Source organism: Epinephelus fuscoguttatus, linkage group LG4 (genome assembly GCF_011397635.1).
Source record: "Epinephelus fuscoguttatus linkage group LG4, E.fuscoguttatus.final_Chr_v1".
NCBI classification, from domain to species: Eukaryota; Metazoa; Chordata; class Actinopteri; order Perciformes; family Serranidae; genus Epinephelus; species Epinephelus fuscoguttatus.
Genome location: NC_064755.1, coordinates 5621039 through 5643827, shown reverse-complemented (window position 1 = coordinate 5643827; position 22789 = coordinate 5621039). Strand labels below are relative to the sequence as shown.

At 40.6% G+C, this 22789-nt stretch overlaps 1 protein-coding gene across 8 annotated transcripts in view; it reads right to left on the bottom strand.

Annotated features, from left to right (window-relative positions):
- ppfibp2b (PPFIA binding protein 2b) overlaps positions 1 to 22789 on the bottom strand; it is a 144325-nt gene that overhangs the window by 46675 nt on the left and 74861 nt on the right. For 5 of the 8 annotated variants that reach the window (XM_049574417.1, XM_049574409.1, XM_049574410.1 and 2 more), the window contains 3 exons: positions 22332 to 22418; positions 16405 to 16518; positions 7251 to 7400 (listed from right to left, as the gene is read on the bottom strand). In XM_049574417.1, coding sequence (XP_049430374.1) covers positions 7251 to 7400; positions 16405 to 16518; positions 22332 to 22418 — 351 coding nt within the window. Of the gene's footprint in view, positions 1 to 7250; positions 7401 to 7533; positions 7684 to 16404; positions 16519 to 20015; positions 20193 to 22331; positions 22419 to 22789 lie in introns of those variants that run through there. The other 3 variants (XM_049574415.1, XM_049574414.1, XM_049574416.1) reach the window with 3 other exon arrangements.

Below are 22789 nucleotides of genomic sequence, written 5' to 3'. Positions count from 1 at the left end.
TGTAAGAATGTTAGCATGCTGACATTAGCATTTAGCTTACAGCACCAGCAACAGTCTCCCAAAGCCACTAGCATTAATGTCTTATTAAAGTGGAATTCCAGTTTATTACAACTTTGCTACTGGCCATGAATCCTAACAAATAAAAGCTGCAGCCTCACAACAAGCTGCCAACTCCTTAGTTGGAAAACAAGGCCTGCTGAAAAGGGAGAAAGGATACCTTTTCACATGACCGAAAAGAAGTTTTAAATCCAGTTAAGATAACTTTCTTTTTTCTTAAGTTCAGAATCTTGGATTCCACGTGAGCTTTGTAGAGGCAGAAAATGTTAGAAGAGGAGTTGGATTACACTTTGCATTTCTTACAGAGGCAGACGTCGCTGACAGTTCCATGCTGCGGGAGTTTTAGTGTGAATGTCCTGCATATTCACTTTGTGTGTGGCCACTGCAGGACAAAAAAATGATGTTTCCACAGTACATCCTGTCATTTTTTATTTTTCCATGTGTCTGTCACTGTCTCTCATCCTGTCCCTCTGTTCTTTTTCTGTCCGCCCTCTCATGTCCAGCCCTCTCCTCACTGCCTCTCCCTCTCTGTCTACTTCTGCTGATGCTCATTGCGCTCCATCCATGTGTGTGTGTGTGTGTATGTATGTGTGTGTGTGTGTGTGTGTGTATGTGTGTGTGTGTGTATGTATGTGTGTGTGTGTGTGTGTGTATGTGTGCAGAACTTGGGCCTCTGCGTGTCAGAAATGCTGTATCGTGTTTGTTCAATCAAAGCATGGCCGTGGGTGCCGGATGCCTTGTGATAGCTTTGCACGCACGCACACATACACGCACACACACACGCACGCACACACTCACACACACACACATGCAGAGGGCTAAAGCACAAGAGCAGCATCAGTATCTTGTGGTGCCAGTGGGGAGCAGCTGGGTGCCACAATGAACAAAGTCTTCACAAAGAAACTAGTGAAGACAAGCAAAGACTGCTCAACTAGACTTAAGGGGCGTGCACGTCTGTGTGTGTCTATGTGTGTGTGTGTGTGTGTAACTAAGAAACACACAGTTTTAATGTAACTCTATGTTCACTGAAGCACAAATTTTACTGCTGACCTGAACAGAGGAGCTGACAGAAGAAAACACAGAGCCTTTCACTATAAAAAAAAAACAACTTCTGCTGTTCACTGTTCACAATCACAGTTGCATAGCAGGTAGTGTGACTGAAATGCTATTGTGCTTGTAGTAAATATTAGGACCGGACGATATGGCTTAAAAAAGAATATCATGATATTTATAAGCTATATCACAATACCAATATATATATAACAATGTTTTAAGATCTCATCTAAAGTACTGTAGACTACTAAAATACAAAATTATTAAATGAACTACAGTTACAATAAAGTTAAATAAAGTAGCTACTGCCATAATAAAGTTAAGTATTGTTGTAACAAAGTTACATAAAGAACTGTTAAAATTAAATAAATCAAAGCGAAACAACTGGTGCTTTTATTTTGAAGCACAACTTGATTTCGAATCATTAAGTTTTTCTTGGTTACATTAAACATTCACAATATAATAAGCAACAGTCAATGTTAATGTACCAAAAAACATCCTACAAATGTATTTAATATGGTTAATACACAAAAACTCAGCTAATGTGGTTGATATGGTGCATGTGGTTTGATCAAATTTGACTGACGTTGGTAGTGCTGCATGATTTGAGAAAAATGTATGATTGTGATTTTGGTGGACAATATTGTGATTTGCGATTGAGATTACAATATAATTAAAATAAAATGTAATAAATAAATGGTATCATGAGTCATCTTGCTTGATTCAGTGTAACTGACCATCAACAGACTGCTGTTATGCACAGTCAAACATGCTGCTCGCACAGCAGCGCATCATGGCACCGTACACACACACACACAAACACACACACACACAATTGCCTGTGTTGCGTTCAGGCGTTGTCACGTAAATGACAAATTCCAGCAAGTGAATAGGCCGTAACACAACACAGCAGCATGTCAAGTGGGACGAACCCGAGCAAAATTGCTCAGTTTTTCATTTGTTATCATATAGTTTGTTATGGAGTCCATGATTTCCCTGTGTCTCTTTGAGGTCTTGTCGTATGGCGTGACACTTACAAATGTTTGCGTAATTGTGCTTTGTTGTTTTATGAGGCTCTGGCGACTTTCAGTTGTCTCTTTGTCTTTAACGTTACATGGCTTGGCTTTCTCTTGCATGCATTCTCCCTACTTTTCTCTGTGCTGTCTCAAATGCTGATATAGATTGGTCATGTTACTGTGGGACGGGGCGACTATAACCTTTAAAGTTTTCCACAGCACGTCTTTTTGTTCCACGTCGCCGTACCTGAATCCAAAGTATCGCCATATAATAGACGTTGCGTTTCTTTCACCACCAACTCAGCCTGTTCATGGTCATGCTCATGCTCTTCTTCAGTGTCTTTGTTGGTCACTGCTGCACACCGGGCATTAACCTGACCATACATGCTGCACACACCAGGATAACTTGTGGGCGTAATGTCAACAAACTCCACACACTACAGGAGAGGTAGTCACGTTCACAGGCACACATGTTAACATTTATTTACATTAAATCGCAAATCGCAGCCTTTTGTGCGGTTATGTAATTGCACAGCCTGACATCGCGATTGCGATTAGATTAATCATGCAGCACTAGACAGTGGTAACATAAGCCACTGCTATTAGCCTTGATTCAAATGTTGCTGAATTCTGATTCTGAGACGTCACCTTTTCTAGTTGAGAAACACAAGGAGTAATGTGTTTATGTAGGAACCCACCGCTGATTGAGAGAATATCTTTTCAGGGCCTTTAATGTTACATACAGTATTGTATTTCAAGGGACATACGATTGATTGGTAAGACGTCACACTCAGATAAGACAGATATTTATTATAGTGTTGAATTTATAGTTGGTGTCAGCCGTGTGTCAGGCAGGCCGTCTGCAGGGTGTTGTTAAACTGTCTGAAAAGCCTGTTTGATATGTTCTGGCTTGTTTCACATCCTCAGCAATGAAGCGTGAATCTCATTCAGACATATTTCATTATAACCTGAGCCAGAGTAGTTGGATGGGGGGCATGCTTTCACTTTTCATCTGTTTATTATTTGGGTTACAGACTGGACTACAATATTGTGTTGGGATAACTCATCATTAACTGATTATTTAGACTTTGGATGTTACTGTATGAATTTCACTTAGTGCTGGCAGAGAGCTGTGGGAAAGGACTTGTTGATTGCATTCTTGGGAAAACCAAACCTGAAAGACAACAACTGTGACAACTTCAGACTGCGGTCTTGGCACTGGGAACCAAAACTGGAGTTTCTAGTGGGAGCTGAAACTGTTTTGTTTTTTTTCCGGTTTTGCCACCTGGAGTACTCCGATAGAAGCCGGGATACTGGAGCATGTATACGCCTTATCCCGCTTTCATGAATGGTTCAACTACGTCACACAGCCGGCTGAAGGATGCCCAACTCATTCTGAAGTTTTCTCTCTACTCTGAATCTGTAAACTCCATGAGAACGATCCTATCCCACCAGTCACAGCTACGTATTTTCATCCACTGTTGCCTTGTACTGCGTGGTGGCAGTGACAGCCGAATACTAGAGCTTGAGATTCTCTGCGCGCCCGGCCTAATAATGTCAAAATATTATTTACAGACTGATTTAACAGACGATCACTGCTGCCACGATCACTGGAAAGTCTGGGCGAGAGGCTTCCACAGAGGAGCGCCCAGTTTGCACCAGCTTTAAACACGTTATTTACTTCACTCAAACTGCGTGTGGCTATTAGCACTGGTGTTAGTGAATTAGACCTTGTTTATCAGTGAGAATCATTTGCATAGAAATGTCCAATTTTTTTTTACAATATTTATTCACAGCCCTTCACCACCTGGATGCTAAAATAAACACCTGTTTTATTACATAATCATGCTTCCGTGTTGCGCCATTCATTAAGATCCTATGTTTCTGTCATTCAAATAACAAGACTTGTGGTTTAATACTCTTAATTATAACAGCCAACTTATTGAAAAATGTTGGGTTTAAATCGGGCTCAGGTCCATAATTACAGTTAATTGGACGGGCCGGGCCGGTCCTGGACATAACGTGCACAACATGCATAACGGGCTGGATTTTTTGGGCCCGATCTAAGCTCTACCAAATACCTATCAAAGTTGGTGATGTATTCAATATTTGTTGTCGCTCTCTCCTCCCATTGCTGAAGATGAAGTGGATGAGCCATAGCTGTAATGCGACGTGAGTATTTACTAATGCTAAGCCCGTTAGAAGCCACAGAGGTGACATTTTTGTCTTACTTCTAAATATAATAAATGTATCACATTTCCCGCTCAATCTGTTGTAAACAAAAGACGTAAAAGATGTAACACTCGCCTGCGCAGATAAGATGCAGTGATCAGAAAACGGGTTACTGGTATTTATCATGTATACAGGGATATGAATAACCGGGTTTCTCTGTGTTCCATGTAAACATCATATCCCGGATATGCTCAAAACCGGGATAAGCCTCAAAACCGGGATACTAAAGACCTTGTAAACACAGTCATGGATGGTCCAAAGAATGGAGATCCAACCAAGGCTGTGGCCATGGAGTCAAATTTGGGGGTGAACAAATGGATAGTGGTTGCCTGTCTCCTCTCCCATACAGGAAGTGGTGCATTTTACGCCAGCTGTAGCAATGCATGTTTGTTTGGAATAAACATAAGATGTTAGCATGAGGAATAACTTGTTAAAACGTATAATAAAAAAGTACCATGAATACAAAATCCAACAAAAAAAAGGAACACTGTTTCATTATGCAACCTCACACTATGGTAGCACCATGACAAGCCTTTACAAAAAAAAGCTGAAGACAAAGTAACAAAGAAGATCTTAGGACAGCAACTGTAATTAATTCAATCATTGTAATTAATTAGGCACAGCTGTCTTTTGAGCTAAATGCTAATGTCTTGTCAATGATAATGCTAACATGCTGATGTTTATCAGGTATGTTTACCATCTTCACTAACTACCAACTTCACTTAAGTACAGCTGGCTAATGGAAAGAGGCATTTTTAGACCATAAGAACTTTGTCATAGTTCTAAGAGCCACTCTTTTATTTTTTCTATACCACAAGAACTAGTAACGATCGTAATTCTGAGAATGCCGTTTTCAGTGACTAGCTCCTATATTGCATTGTCAATCTAATAGAGGAAATGCCCACTGGGCTCCCCTGAGAATTACATACCTTCAACAGCTTTTTTCTGTTTGCATTTGCACTGTCAATAGGAACGCTGAAAAGACGTACTGTAAGTCAGCCAGTGGTTGGTATAGCAATGACACTTCACTTCACTCACTTCATTTTCATCAACACATATATGCTCAGAAAAGCATGGACTTCACTGTTGGTCCATTTCTCCATGTGTTCTTCCATTTTTTTCCCTTAATGAGCTGTTGTTTGTATCTTGTGTTGTCTGTTGTATACACAACTAACATTTTTTTTAAAATGGCAGTTATCGGTGCTGCATAGGTTGAGATCAACCAGGCAACGTAAACTTACGATGTCTGGACAATCACTGTATAGTTACGCCCCTCATGTTCCCTCTTGTACTGGGAGAATATCTACTCTGAAATAGGAGTACCTCAAAATGGCATTCTAAGAACTGCGATCATTCCTAATTCCTGCAAAGTGGACACAACAAAAAGAGAGACTTATAGAACTCTGAAAAAGTTCTTCCAGTCCAAAAACACCACTCCAAAGAGTTTCCAACAGAATTAGAATCAATGTCTGGCAGTAACTTCCCTTTTTTTTCCTTGCCTGTGTGTCCTTGTGTATCACTCTGTGTCCCCTCTCTTAATTCTGAGGTTTTTGTGGGTCCATGAACGCAGCACGCGCAGAACTCTTTGTGAGTTTTTCGAGTTATGAATTATGGGTTGGATAATTGATCAGTCGGGCGGCACGGTGGTCTGGTGGTTAGCACTGTCGCCTCACAGCAAGAGGGTTCCCGGTTCGATCCCGGGTGTGGGAACCCTTCTGTGCGGAGTTTGCATGTTCTCCCCGTGTCAGCGTGGGTTCTCTCCAGGCACTCCGGCTTCCTCCCACAGTCCAAAGACATGCAGATTGGGGACTAGGTTAATTGATAACTCTAAATTGTCCGTAGGTGTGAATGTGAGCGTGAATGGTTGTTTGTCTCTATGTGTCAGCCCTGCGGTAGTCTGGCGACCTGTCCAGGGTGTACCCTGCCTCTCGCCCGATGTCAGCTAGGATAGGCTCCAGCCCCCCCGCGACCCTCAAGAGGATGAAGCGGTTAGAAGATGAATGAAAGAATGAATGAATAATTGATCAGTCGATCCGATCGGAGCTGATCAGATCAGATCAGATCGATGGATGGTAAGAGCAGCAGCTGCAGAGGCAAACTTTTAGGTCCAGTGGAATGAATAGTCAAGTTTCACTTTCACTGCGCCTGGAGTTCTGCTGCTCTGTCTGTGCCTAGAGCACACTCTGTGCTCCAAGAGTATGGAGCACTAAAAAAAACAGAATGGTATATATATATCCCAACAGCGCTCCTTATGAACAGTCCAACAGCAGATGTTTTCATCATGGCGCCACAAATAAATGAGTGTGTGGGAAGCCCCGACACATAATATCATTAATTTTTGTATTTGATTTTAAATTGAAGTATTGGACAAAATAAAAGTTCAACCTGATGATGAAACTGGATAAAAAGTTGCAGTAAGGGATCTCCTGATCTCTCTCCTGTCTGAACTAAATTTCACTATTATCACAACAGCATTATATACCATATGATATAGTACATCTTTTGTACATTTCATTGAGAAACAAGCAAGATATGAATGTCTGTTTCTGACTAATCAACTGAGGTTAATGCCTTAGAAATGAAGGTACTTAAGCACATTAAATCTTGTGAATCCAATATTGCAATAAAGCATCAATCGTGTGTTATTTGGTACTCAGGTTTTATCAACACTACATCAGTGGTATATATGTGTATATGGGTGGAAACTTTTCATTCAGTCAAATGCAGCAGGGATCTTTGCCTACAGCAACTTTAATACAAGCAGCATTTAAGTTGTTAATCCCTGGAGCCAGGACACAGCAGCTCTGCTGTTGTTGAATGAGTTGCTCTAAACACACACACACACACACACACACACACACACACACACACAGGTTTGTTGACTTTCCATACCTCGGCTTTATTCTGCTCTTTGTCCGTGGGATCCTGTGGGTGTGTGTTGGTGTGTGTTTCCTCCATGCTGACCAGCTTCAGTTTGAGGTAGGACACCTCGTCCATCAGATCCAGCTTCTGAGTCTCCAGAGAGGTCCTGCTTATCAGCTCCTGACACACACACACACACACACACACACACACACACACACACAGAGACGCACACATTAAGTTAGAGGCATTAAAAGCAACACTTGGACAGCTTAAACAAACCACACCTATATAGAACGTCAGAGACACACACACACGCACGTCGGAGATTAAAGCAGTGAGTATCCAGCATGTTACTCCACTCGGCACAATGTTCTTCCCACACTAACAGAGCAGACGAGGACGGGGGCCCAGACCCCACAATGCTAAATATACACACTCACTCACAGGCCAGCGAGGGGCTCTATTAATATGTCTGTGCTTCTTTGGTGAGGGAGAGGGAAAACAAATTGGGTCTACGAGAGAAAGAGAGACAGAGGCTGCTGAGCATGAAGAAGTGTGTGTTTCTTCTGACTCACAAAACACACACATCTCCTTGCCAACCCTCAGTGTGTCTGTTGCTTTCATTTCCTCATCTAAACTTCTTCTAATCCAACTTCCTCTTTTCTAAACCCAAACTTAAGTTGCCTTGGATTGTTGTTTAAGCCTTTGACATCCATCTTCTTATGCTTACTCCTCTTGAGATAAAATATTTCAGAGCATATTGAACTGAAAATGAGCCAAACAAGCAAACACTTTGCCCAACAGTTTAATAAACCAGGTCAAGGAAGTGCAAAAAACTGTGGCCCTGAACCAGCGTTGTTGTTGGTGATTTTATATCACAAACTATTGATTCCAGGTCCAAATAAAAATGGATACATAAACACACTTCCTGTATGGTGTGATCCTTAAAACAGATGAAAAGAAGACAGCCAGTTAATTAAAAGAGATTATTTTACTTCCAGAAGTTTTACACTAAACTGACATGAAACAAGTGACCATGAAGTTTGGAATAAAGTAGACTGTTTCTCTCGTATCTGGTTATTTGAACAAGAGATCTGATGTCACTTGTTACAAGAAAATGGTAGAATTTATGAGTCAATAACAAGTGACTAACTTTTTCAGAAGGAGGCAACTTTACACAGCTGACACTACTATTGAGCAATGGTTTATTTTGAGAAGATTTTACAGACAAATCATTGCTGCTTTTGTTTCTAACAGCATTTCTAAAAATATTTAAGGTGCGAAATAGGCAACACACTAACAGAATCTTGATTTACAAATCAAAAACAGTGCACTAAAATATGTTTCTGAAGATACTTTAGACCACAAATAGGCACTACAGTAACAGAATCTTGGTTTATATTTGATCAGTGCTGTGTAGTTTCGCAGTTAAAACTGAGTTTGGTCTGAATTTGAGACCGAGCGAGGGGTGGCTCTCTCAATCAGCTTTTTGTGTCTGAAGCAGTAAGTATACAAAAATGAGGTAGTATCATCTGCAGTTAAAGAAGCTGCAACTAGAGCCAGCAAAAATCCACAATCCACAAAATGCGTCATACATGTTGATTTTGCTGGCAAATGAGCAGGGAAATCTGGGCACTGGCACAATAAAGGGATGTTTACCACAGTTCAGTTTCACATACTATCCACACTGTTATAACACTAAGCTGGTTGAAAATTGTTAAAGTATACCTGTAGTCAAGAATAAGTCTATAGCCATGCTAGTGACTCTGTGAGGCTGTACTTAGGTACATCAGTGCTTTAACGTCAGCATGCTAACATGCTCCCAATGACAAACACGCTGGTGTTTACCAGGTAGTATTTACCATGGTCAGTGTATAAGCATGCTAACATTTGCTAATTAACACTAAATATAAAGGCCATGAATGTCAACAGCAAGTTGTACAGCAATTCATTCAATAGTTGTTGAGACATGTCACTAATAAAATATCGACATTATGGTGGTGTGAGAGGAGGATCACAAATGTCTTTAAGGTACATCCTCTGGGCACTATGAATGTCTGTTAAAAAACACATGGCAATCCATCAATTAGCTGCACTGACATATCACTAATAAATAAAACATCAGAGTCACAGTGGTGCCAGAGGAAGACCACGGACATCAGTTAGATACATCCTCTGGGCGCCATCAATCTTTGTGAAAAAACACATGGCAATCCATCCAATAGTTGCTAAGATATTTCAGCATGGACCAAGATGATCAACCAGTCAACCAACAACACTGTCATAAAAATACAATTTATTATTTACAAATAATTACGTCACAGTAACTTGTCCTAGTTATTATTTTGCATCTTTACAATACAGTATAAGCCTTTCTTTTTCATCTTAAGGATGTATGGATGCCACAATAAACACATTAGAGACAACTTTGACCACAGTGGGATATCATACCATCCGTCCAAATGGAAAGACCACATGGTAAGCACATTGTGTCAACATCACAGCCACAGACAGACAGCTAAAACCCCATAATCACTTCAGCTCAGCAGCCACACAGACACACACACACACACACACACAGAAAATCTGAGGTTATGGCAGCTGACTGTCAGTTTGCAATCTAACACCAGTGTCACTTACAGCAGGATAAGCCACAGTCTTAAGAGGTAATTTATCAGAACTGCGTGGTCATGGCCCGCAGCTCAGCTGCCTGACGTTTGTTTCCCTTTAATTATGTGGGGCAACACGTGACAAATTATCATGCTCTCTACAGCATTTATAGACCTCTTTAAAGAGGCTGGACTCTTCTCCCAAACTAAACCATGTAAGAGGAATACTTGATCTACAAAATTAATTTATATATCAATTGTTCACGCGTTACGTTGAATTTAAAAAAAAACAAACAAAAACTGTTCTTCTCGAATGCCACCGTGCTGAACAAATAATCCTAAAACTGAGAAAATTCACGATGAACTGAAGTTACCAGGGCGCACGTTCAGCAACAGAAAAACTATATCAAAACATGAGTTTACAAACTCTCACACAACTTGTGCAGTATAAACTAAGTCTCATTCATCAAGTTGCATGCTCAGTACTTCCCAAGCACATGCATTTTTATTTTACTAAAACCTTACTATTTAAAACACTTTCGCACAACCACTGTGTTCACTGTGGAGGCATGCAAGAAAAACAAAGTCCCCTAAACGAATTCAACATAATATGGGTTGAGTGACTGATATACAAATGATCAATGTGTGGGAGAAATATTCCTTTAAACATGACACAGTTATACAGCAGAAGTTAGATCTGTACTGAAGTATTTTACATCTAATAATTTGTTTCTAAATGAAACCCAAGTGTTTTTTGTGGCGAGATTACATACAAAGTCAATGCAAAGATGAACATAGACACAAATTACTGCCAGACGACGCAAATAACTTGAATCATGCAACATGAATGATGCAAATTTCAGGCTTATGAGAATTCTTGTCATATTGTGTCACAAAAGTCTATCAGCATGGAGATGTATGTGAGATTTTTGTCAATGTCCAGAGCACTTTTATTTAATGTCAGTACTGTACAGAGACAGAACAAACAAGGAGAAAAATGAGTTAAGTGAGTAAGTGAAGCCATAAGACTTCACGGTAAGTTATGAAAATATGTATTTGTGAGCCATTTTGCTTTTTAGCAAAAAAGTTATGGCCAAAAACTTGTTTTGTGAGGTCACAGTGACCTTGACCATCGACCTTCAACCAACAAATTCTAATCAGCTTATTTTCGGAGTCCAACTGAATGGGACGGACGGACAACCTAAAAACACAAAGCCTCCTGTCACGGCTATTGCAGGCACGGAGGCATGAGAGTAACAAGTGTTGCTGTCTTGGTTCACACTGGTTCAGAGCATGGAACGTCCGTGTTTATTGTGTTCACATCACTTGATTCCAGCAACAGATAGATGGCAGATGGTAGAAGCTCCCACTGAGCCTGTCAGTGCTGGCCTGGTGTATCTGGTACCTTCTTCCTAACCTCAGCATGGATTAAAGACAGTTGTCTGGGATCTTTAATTACTCTTCTAGCCTTACTCTTGCAGGGCCTGGTGTAACTTTCCTCTTGGCAGGATAAAGCACTGTCTGCTGCTATCTGTACAGAGTGACCACATAAAAGAAAAACCTGCCCTGGCAAGATGGAAGGTCATCCTTTTTAAGCCACAATGTGCAAAAATGGATATGGTAATTTAGACATTTTTTGAGTTAAAATGGTCGGGGTCTGGGGCATCCTGATGGCCGCATGTCTGTGGTAGAATTACGTTGAGGAAATTTAGTGATTAAAGAAGAGTTGATCATTTTTATCAGTGAATCCATCAGAAAATATAATGACCCTTAACTTTGTGTGTATGTATGCATGCATGCCCTATGTGTTGTAACCAAGTACCCAGAAATGTCTTAATACAGTTATTTCTGTGTCTAAATAAAGGCACAGTAGGACATGTAGTCACAGCATGACTACATGTGTGGGTGGATCCCCTCTAGCATGAGAACATTGTACACTGTGTGCATGTGTGTGTGTGTGTGTGTGTGTGTGTTAGTGCATGCATGTGTGTGTATGTGTGTGCTGACTAAGGACTACTTCTTATTAGATTAGTTGTGGTTCCCACAGCAAGTAGCAGCCCTGCGGCATGACACATAATGTTACATGGCTCTATTTCTCCTTCTCTCCTCTCTCTCATAAACACACGCACAAATACACACATTAAAGAAAGTAACAGTGGCACAGATGGAGAACACCCTGCAGTAGACATGTTGTCACCTTTTAAATCCCTCAAACTTGCTTTGTAATTATATATTGAGGAGATTTAAGAGAAACAGATTTGGGAGATGATAAATACTCAAAAAAAGGCAGCACAACAGACAAACACACCCAGAGCTCAGACAACTGTTATCTTTCTTCACACTCCACCTTCATCTCTCCCTGCAAACGTCCTGCATCACATTAGCTGTTTGACCAGCAGTCATTAACAGGACCATGTTACCCAGAAACACACACACATATACACCAACACACAACCAGACACAGCTGCAGATTCGTGTGGCTCAATCCATAATGCCTCCAAACCTCCAATCACTATTTATGAGGGGCTGTAAAGGAGATGGTGGAGATCTACATTTAGTTTGAAATGTTACCTAATGTAAAAGCAACTGTGGTTGCAATTTTAGAAAGTTTTGTTAGCCATGATGCAAAGTGCATCCATTATATTGTAATGGCAACATAGTCTAAATTTTTCAATTACTCCCTTCTTTAGAGTGAAGGAAAACCCTCTTTTGATTCCTGCAGTTTTTTTTTAATTTTACAACTGTTGTTGTTCAGTTCAAACAGCTTAAATTAATTGAGTTTTATAAAAGCTAGCTGGATAAACATGATAAAATGTCACAGCCCCAGAGAGGTATTTATTTTGGGGCTGTAGCCTTTTAATTCTCAGTCTTGACAACAAGGAGGACAAAGAGCTTGTTGAGGAGTCTAAACAGAGGGCTGATTCTGTGATACACAGAGCTGTGCTCTTGTTGTGTCCAGCCTGGCAGAGCTCATGAGTTTGCCTCATTGCTGACGTCATGTAAAACAACTTGCAGACATTCAGTGTTTCACACTACTTTATAATGGCCATGGAGTGTGACCTGTAGTCTACGGCTGATCCACAGCTCCCAGTGGGTTAGTGCCAGCAAAGTCTCGATAAGGGTCTTCAACATTCTTCAGGCTAAGGACGCCTTAGCTGAAGGGGAGACAGGGACCCCCTGCTCTGACTCAAGCTGCACTCGAGATAAAACTTTGAAATTTTTTTTTTTTCCTCATGTGCATTCGCCTGTGGCTGCAAAGTCAACAGCAGTTCTAGCGTGGCTTGGTGCGTTAGCCTCCCCTTTGCCCTTTGGCCTGTGGATTCTGAAGTGGACAGTGTGTCAGAGTCTGCAAAAGGATTTGTAGGTAACAGTTACCCTATGAATAATGTCATATATATACATTATATGTTAACGAATAGGCCGCATTATTCTTACTGTTGGATTCATGTTTAGGTTTATTTTTAGAGACATTTTCAGTTTCGGAAAAAAAATAAATTAACTTGAATTAAAACTTAAAGTAATTTATCTAACAGTAATGTGGCAGTCATCCTGCAGTAACTCCGAGGACCCTGGGGGGTTGCGGACCCCCTGTTGTATAAAAATAATGGATGAAGCTACTGTGATGTAACCCATTGGTTTGTGGACTCCCATTTTGAAGCTTCAAGTTTGGTATTTTGCCTGTCGCCATCTTGGATTTTTCGAGCCAGTTTGCCTCTTCTTATTAAGAGGCAAAATGCCAAATGAGAGTGAATCTGGGGTTGTCTTTTACTGTCACTCTCATGGCGAGCGTGTTTACAAAGAGTGACAAACAATTCTGCCTAGTACATCTTTGACACCCCTCTGTCTGTAAGATGTGGCTGCAGGGCTGACCAGCAGTGCCCAGTTTAAGAGTTCCTTTTGGCTTTACCAAGGAAATGTTTGTCTCATTAATCAAGCTGCTGTATCCTAATAAGGACTGCTTTTTTGTTGTTGTAATTGAAACACATCTCTGCGCTCTGCGGCCATTTTGAAGAGACAGTGCTTCAGCACCAATAAAAACACTAAAGTTCTCATTCTACTGTTATGCAAAGCCAATATTAGTACTTCAAAGTGCATAACAACAGGAGCAGCAGAGTAGTCCAGTAGTCCAGCTCTTTATAGAAAAGGTCACCTTTAAACTCAGTTTGTTTTCAGAGTAAACTTTGTCTAATCTAGTACCATCTAAAGAAGCCCAGTGTAATGTTGAGCTTTGATCTGTAAAATCTACTTGTTCCTCTTTGAGTTGAACCCACCACACAGGTGAATAGGTGAGGAGTCAGAAGAGGTTAACAGTATAAAGTCAAGCTGGAATGCTCTGAGTGACACACTGTGCCACTCCTTTATTTATTTATTAACAGTACCACCTTACTGCTGTTAGTGTTTAACTGCTTGTCTGTGTGTATCCTGTTCCACTGCTGGCAAAATATGATCGTGTTGATACCAACACTAGAGATCAGTGGTCAATATATTTCACTTTAAATAACTGTCACCTAAATAATTATTCCTTATCTGATTTTGGACGGGTTTGATACAATGACTGACAACTCTCAAAGCCTTTGTGTTTAAAGCTGTAGTTGGTAACTTTTATAAAAAACAACTCCTTGTCATTATTTTTTTGAGGTCAAACCCTCAAACTAGGCAGTACTGGTCAAAAATGAGTCAGGATTCTGTTACTGCATTTGCTATTTCTCACCTCAAATGTCTCACCTCACTCTTCGGACACTATGGCAATTATAAATCGAGCCTAATAAAAAGAAGCAGTCATTTTAAAAATCAACCAAGGCAGATGCAGCTGATGTTCTGTTAACGTACTACTTTCACAGCCCACCTCTGCACGCTGTAGTCTGTTTACCTTTGTCTTTGGCTCAGTTCTATGTCACATTTCATGGCTCTGATTGGTTGTACAGAGATCCAACACATTTTTTCCAGTAAATGTTTTAAAAGCTCTCCATAAACCACACCATAGTACCATAATACCAATACCATTATCATAATATTTTACCCCATTTCCATGACTTTAAGTAGATTAAAATAGGTAATGTTAGCTCTGTATAGTGATCATAAGGCATAATTATGAGACTCCAGTAGAGTTGCAACAATTAGTCGATTAATCAATTTAACAATTAGCCTATCACAAGATAGAAGATTACTGTTTCAGTCATTTTTCAAGCAAAATTATCAAACATTTGCTGGTTCAAGCTTGTTAAATGTTAGAATTTGCTGCTTTATCATTTAAGACAGTAAATGAGGATAATTTGGGTTCTGGACTGTCTGTTAGACAGCGGAAGCAAGCTGAAGATGTCACTTTGCACATTTTATAGACTAAACGATAAACGATTCATTCTGAAAATTATTGGCAAATTTGTTGATAATTAAAATAATTGTTAGCAGCAGCCCTATACTCCAGTGTGCTAAGACAGACATTACTGCCAGGATGTAGCATGGAATATGGCATAAGATGCCTTTGTGTCTACACATACAGTAGAAACAAAGTGGTAACATTATCTGTCTACAGCAGGTGTGAAATACATGCTGACACTGGCAATCTGTTGATGCCTTCTCCCCTTTTGCATTACAGACCACAGTCGCTTCCATCATGTTGCCAATGTCAGATGTTTTGCCGCAGAGTCTACATCCAGCGCTGCCTCTCTCTTGAGCCATGTATTATATTTGTGGTTTAAAAGCCAAAAATGATTAAACACACACTTTCCAGACACTTGTGGATAAGCAAACTGCTAGTGCTAGCTAACTTGACTCGCTCGTTGGAGATTCCTGCTACGAACTGGCTAAATACCCCAATCATGTGACACTAGTGATGTTTCAACAATCATGGAGAGCAGCACTAGATTTTAAATTTGTAATACAAGGAACAATAGCCAAAACATCCATCCATCCATCCATTTTCATTTGCTTATCTGAGGACGGGTCGCAGGGGCCAGCAACGCTTTCCAGCTCCTACTGGGGGACCCCAAGGCGTTCCCAGGCTAGATGAGATACGTAATCTCTCCAGCGTGTTCTGGGTCTGCCCCGGGGCCTCCTACCAGCGGGACATGCCTAGCCAAAACACTATATTTCAAAACTTTTTCAAAAACATTACATTAAATCCAAACCATTTCCAGGCCTGGAAAACAGCTTTTTTTAGATTTTATAACTTTTCTGGGAATTTCATGACTGTGGGAATGCTGGTTGTAGATCTATGCAAATGTGTCCTGAGGCATTTTGACCTTTGGCCATTGATAACGCCCCTAGGAAACTGAAAACTAACTGAGAGGTTCCAGACTAATTGGTCCGGTGATGACAGGTTGCCTTAAGGCACCTTTAAATCAAAGAACATGAAGCCAGTGTGTCACACTGAAAATGTCTCCCAACACATAATGGAGTCACAGGAACACTAATTAGCCACCTGGAGGGCTGTGAATTATCACTTACACATTTGATTAAACAGGAACTTTAACATGTTACAAGTTTCCAAGTCAAAACAGTTGACAGAGTTCTGCAACAACTTGTCACTGATATGATACATGTGTGTCTATGTGTGTGGTTGAGTGCATTACCTGTTGCAGCATCTCCTCTGTGGAGGCCAGTTTAAGCCGGTGTTCCTCCAGAGAACTTTCTAGGTCTCTGATCTTCTCCCCCTGGGCCTCCACCTGGTCAGTCAGAACACTCACCTAATGGGTGACATGATTTCAATTAGCTAAACTGACCAGACAGAGAAAAAGATGCATATGGTATTGCATAGGGAAACATGGAGATATGGAAACCCACACACAAACATTTAAGTGTATACACACATACACACACAAACACACACTGACAAACAATTATGTAGTTGCAATGGGCCTCAGTCACCAATATCTTCCTTAATTATTTTCTTAAATTTGTTCTTAAGAAAGATCTAAAGTCATTAGACATTAGATTCATGAATTGTTTTTAAACGGCAGAATTGTTTGCACCTGTGTTCTTATAATAATGAATCCCACTATCCTCATAAAATGAATGCCTGAGCCATTTGACCCTAATTAACACAGGTAAATACCCCACAAATCCCCATAAAAGTATGTAAGACTGCAGGGCCTTGTAAACACAGAAATAGAAGAAGGAGAAAAAGAAGAAGAGGAAGAAGAAGGAAAAGTTGAGAGAATCAAGTCAAGAATGCCCACCTAAAAGTCTGAAGAGGGTGGAGCACTGGACTCCAAACATAAAACTAGAATTACTGCCCCACGGTTGTATGCCTCTCCACACCAGTCAAGTTACACTTACAGTTTACATCCATGTCTGTGAAAACATGGATGCTTCACACACATCTTCTCCCCAGCAGCACAGAAGATCTATACCATCAGCACAGTTTCAAGGTGGACACCAAGATGAGTTTCACCAATTCAATACCTGACTAAATGTCTTCCCCATCTGTCCCTAAGATACGACACTGAATAATGGCCAGAAAAGTGTTTTTGCAGAACACTGAAAATGATCTTCAAGCTTTTGGACATAAAATTCTTGAGTGAAAAGTGAATCTTGATCAAAAGCTGTTCTTGAGATATACTGAGTTCAAGAGAATAAGACGGATGCAAGGTCATGGCAACCTTCACCTTTGCCCACCAAAATTTTGCTCAAGCTCAAGACACAGTTATCGCCAGCACAGAGGCATAATAAACCTCCAACAGTTCTTCAGCGACGGTACCTCTGCAGAAAGTGAACGCTGAATGAGCTGTTATATTTAGTAGCATCAGGAGTGCTTATCACAGCAAAAAAGATTCCCTGCAAAAGATGCATGGGATGCTGAGAAAACATGTTAATCAACCATCTGACCAATCCATCCATCCATCCATCCATCCATCCATCCATCCATCCATCCATTCTCATCTGCTCTAATCAGGTCGTGAGGGCAGCATGCTCAGCGAAGTACTCCAGACATCCTTCTCCTCAGCAACACTGGGTACCTTGAGGCGTTTTTAGTCCAGATGAGATATATAATTCCTCCAGTGTGTTCTGGGTCTGCCACGAGGCCTCCTACCAGTTGGACGTGCCCAGAAGACCTTCCAACAGTGGGGACCGAGAATGCATTCTGATCAGATGCCTTAACCACCTTAAATGCCCCTTTTCGATACAAAGGAGCAGCAGCTCTATTCCAAGCTCCCTCCGGATGTCTGTGCTCTCCTTAAGCTTTCTCTTTTGCCACTTGTATCCGCGATCAAATTCTTTCCATTACTACCCAAAGCTCATGAGCATAGGTGAGGATGAGAACATAGACAGACCAGTAAAAAGAGAGCTTTGCCTTCTGGCTCAGCTCCCTCTTTGCCACACCGGTCCAGAGCAGTGCCTACATCACTGAAGATGCCATACCAAACCGTTTATCCATCTCACGCTCCATTCTACCCTCACTCCTGAAGAAGACCCCAAGATACTTGAACTCTTTCGCTTGGGGCAGTAACTCACTCAACTCACCAACTTACCAACTCACTCTCCCAACCCACAGGGGACAATCTACTGTTTTCTGGCAGAGAACCATGGCCTCAGACTTGGAGGTGCTGACTCTCATCCCAAACTATTCACACTGGGCCGCAAACTGCTCCAGTGCATGCTGGAGATCACGGTGTGATGAAGCCAACAGAAACACATCATCTGCAAGGAGCAGAAATGCAATTCTGAGGTCGCCAAACCGGACCCCTTCCTCCACCTGACTGTGCCTTGAGATCCTGTCCATGAATATCACAAAGTCGCAGACAAGGTACAACCCTGGTAGAGGCCAACGCGCACTGAAAATGTGTTTGACTTTGTGCCAAGCATGTGGACACAGCTCTCACTTTGGTCATACAGGGACCACCCCACCCGCAAACCACAAACTTTATACATTATAAAAGCAGAGTTTTCAGGACTGAGAACAGAGATGAGCGCTGTGGCATTCACGAAGGTGTGCATGTTTGTGAGACAGAGAGCGAAGGCAGAAGGTTGAAGGTGGTCGATTTCATGTAATCATTCTCTAAGTTATTATTAATGTATTCGGAATGCTGCATTGTCACTTTTTGTCTCACCCAGCCGAACAGCCTGCGATGTTTACCAGCATGATCAATCATTATTTATTAGATGGCATGGTTCCCATTAACTGATGTGTTAGTGAAGCCAAGTGTTTATTTTAAAAGATCATAATGCTTTTTGTAGAATGATTAAAATAAAGATTTTTTTTTTTTAAAATGTATAAACTGTAAAAATATTATTGCAATTTAAATTCTCTAATGAATTTAATAAAACACAATAACCAGTTATTTTTCACAAACATCTCTTGTGTGTGCATTCTGACTAAGAAAACATTACTGAATGTCAGATTCTTTGTGAAAATTGCACAAGTAAGTTTTAAGAAGAAAATTATTCTGGTGGTGGTTGGTGAATGAGGCCAAGGGATTTCTGTTAGAACATCAGTTTTGCAAATTTCACACACACACAAGGACACAAATATAAGATCAAACCCACATCATGTGTCTCTCTCTTTATTCACACCAGACAAGCACACATTTAACCCGGCATTCCTCAGCTCCACAACAACACACATTTACTCAGAAGTCTGTCACTCAGGAATGCATCGCACATTTACTATAATCTCCCTGACAACACACTCACCTCCTGCCAAACATGGCACACGCACGCACACACACACACACACACACACACACACACACACACACACACACACACACACATACACACTTCAATTCTCCTGTTTTCTTAAACTATCCAAAATTCCTCTGACAGCAGCTGATTCTCTGTCACTTCAGCTTTTCTGATTTTCAGCCCTGCAGCCACATCCTGTCTCAGAGTGCTCTGGCAATAAAAAATCTCGTGCAAAGTTTCTGGCTCAGTGTGTGTTAAAATCTAGATTGCAAAGACAACAAGGATACGTGTTGTTACAGAGATGTTTGAATGATCTGGTGGCCTGTGCTTCCTAACAACAACTAGTGGGTAAATGAATGAACAAGTCTGTGAATGAGTCACACCTGTCTATGTGTGTGTTTAGCACCTAAAACATTCATTTGACAATTACCTGACAATTATAATGAGTAATCCATCTGCTATACAGCATTATTTAAAGGTGTAGTATCACAAACAGTTAAAACTCATGGCATGACTTTGATCTGTATAAACTCCAAATGTCAAAGATAAAGACTCTTACCTCTGCTGTGCTCCGCTGCTGAGCTACACACACACGCAGATAGAGGTGAAAGGTCCCTACCAGGCTACAGGGAAGTTAGTCACTAAACACAGGATGTGTGTAAGCTAACAAAGACACACTGAAGCAAAACAACACCTCAAATAAACAGAGTCCTGGAGGAAAGGCAGGTGAGGAGAAAGTAAAACAAAGAACCTTGAAGTGGGTGACCTGTCAACAGCCAGTTAAATCATCTGTCAGGAAAACCCCGGTCACCCTGTGCATCAGCCAATCACAGCTGGTCTATCATGCAGAACGTGTAACAAGTAGGCGTGTGTGTGAGTGAGCGGTGGTGAGAACTGAGAAACCACCACCTCTTTATGAAACAGAGACATCTTGGCGGGTGATGCACTTTAACTCAATATTTAAAAAAATATCCACACACAAAAGCAAACCCAGAGTAGAAAACAAACACAGACACACATAGACACACACAGACACACACACACACAGGTGAGGGCCTGAGGAGCAGTTTGAGAACTGTGATTTAGGAGCAATGTACAGACAGAATGTGGAGATCACAGCTGTATAAACCAGCTATTAAAGTGATCTAAGATCAGTGAGAGCCTGTTGACATCAGACTGTGCAGAGATATATAATCTTCTGCTTTACCTGGACAGCACTGATGTTGATAGTTACTGTGAAAGTCGTCAGTAAACACATGCTCAGACAGTCTGAAGGTGTCTGGGCATGTTTGTTATGAAATATCTAAAGTCGTAGGATTACAGACTAGAAACAAAGATGTTTTTCCAGTGTGGAATCAATCCCTCCAGACAAATCCCTGGCTCATTTACTCATGATAGGAATTCAAATAATGATGTCAAAATAAGCACAACTGAACTAGATTAACAATTATGATTCTCATCGATTGCGAGTTTTCTTTCTCTAGCAAAAGGACAACAAAAGTCCCACTGAATTTAATGTCGATGCAGACATATATATTTTGGAAGCAGAGATTGACAGGAGACATGGGAAAATAGAAGGAGGAATGGCATGCAACCAAACAAACAAACTCCAGGGCTAAAAATGAAGCCAATGTGGACCTGCCAAAAACAGCAGTTCTTGAAACGGCCACTTGAGGCTGGCTCCAAAAGCGAGTCAGTACCCATAATAATACCCATAATAATAAGACTTGCGGAGTCAGGACCAGAGTTGCAGCGGTATACCGGTTTTAAGGTATAGCATGCTATTAAAATTGATGGTTATCATACCATGTACATTTACTTAACTAAAATACTGGGAAAAAATCCAACTAGACAGAGAATCTCAACTTTTTTTTTTCTTTTTTTAAAGGGAGTCCTTTTTACAAAAAACTTCCATTAAAAAAATCAAATGGTTTCAAGAAGGGTTGCAGCGCTCCACCCCAACCTTTTTTTTTTTTTTTTTTTTTTTTTTTTACTTTTTGCACAAACTTTCATTTTTAAAAAAGGCTTCAAGTTTCAATTATTGTAATTAAACATTTGTTCAACCAAAAATAATCCCTCTTATTTTATTCCTTTAAGGGTCATTTTGACTCATAATAATAACAATTAATGTAATACAGTGAAACCATAAAAATATCATACTGCTGCAACCCTAGCCAGAACTGCAAAGGCTCGACCACCCTCTGTTTTTAACCTGGATTCTTAAACAGTTAGAAGACCTATACTAGCAGACCTAAAGGGCCTGTTTGGACGGTACAGTGGGAGAAGCTCAGTTATAGACTCCAGTGGCAGATCACTGAGAGCCTTGTATGTGATTAAAGCACTTTAAATGGATTCTAAAAGAGACTGGAAGCCAAAGCCATTTTTGTTGCCTAAAAATCTTGTTCACTGTTTGGTTTTACTAAAAGACCCTCTGAAGAGTCAGATACTCAGTTATGGATAATGAATGAAAATTAGACTCATCACAGTTAACCATAGCTGTAAATGCACCATTCTAACTAAGCTAGCAGCTAGCATTAGGGTTATCTCCACCTTCTTGTCTAAATATGTTCACTTCTGACTCCAAAAGTCCAAGAAAGCGACAGCCAAAATGCCAAACTTGAAGACTTAGAACAGGAGTCAACAGACCATTAGGTAACATCACGGTGACTACGTCCATTTTTTATACAGTCTACACGTGCAACTCAAGGTCCCAGTTGGGTTTGAAACAGGGACCTTTGTGTTTTCATGGCACACATTTTAGACTGAATAGTCTCAGAACAATGTGGTAAAACTTACTGGTTGTGCAATCTCTCTTTCAGGTTTAAAAAGGACAAACACACACACACACACACGCACACACTCACACAGTTCTGACCTGTAGCACCAGAGACTCCTTGTCTCCTTCTAGGCGGAGCAGTCGTTCTTGATAGGTTTCATTGTTGGCTGGAGAACACAGGTTCACCTGGATAAAGACACAGAAAAACAAGAAGGTAAAACAACCAAGCATTAGTGTTGTCTTATGGGCCTTGTCCTCCATACAAGGAGGACTGAGTTAACTTTATTTCAAACAACAGCTGTAGGTGACCCAAACCTCTGTACGAGGAAGTCCCTGAACCAAAACCTGCTACAAATGTATGCTTATTTGAAGTTGGAGGGATCATGACTTTTCAAGTTGAAACCCAGACATTACATTCATTTTCAGACACAAATGACTCCTTTTTATAAGGGAGAGACAAATGCTGATGCAGTCATGGCTGTAAATGTGAGCATCTTGGTGCATTAAGTATAACTGTCATACCATAATTTGATTTTCAATAAGGAATAAAATACTTT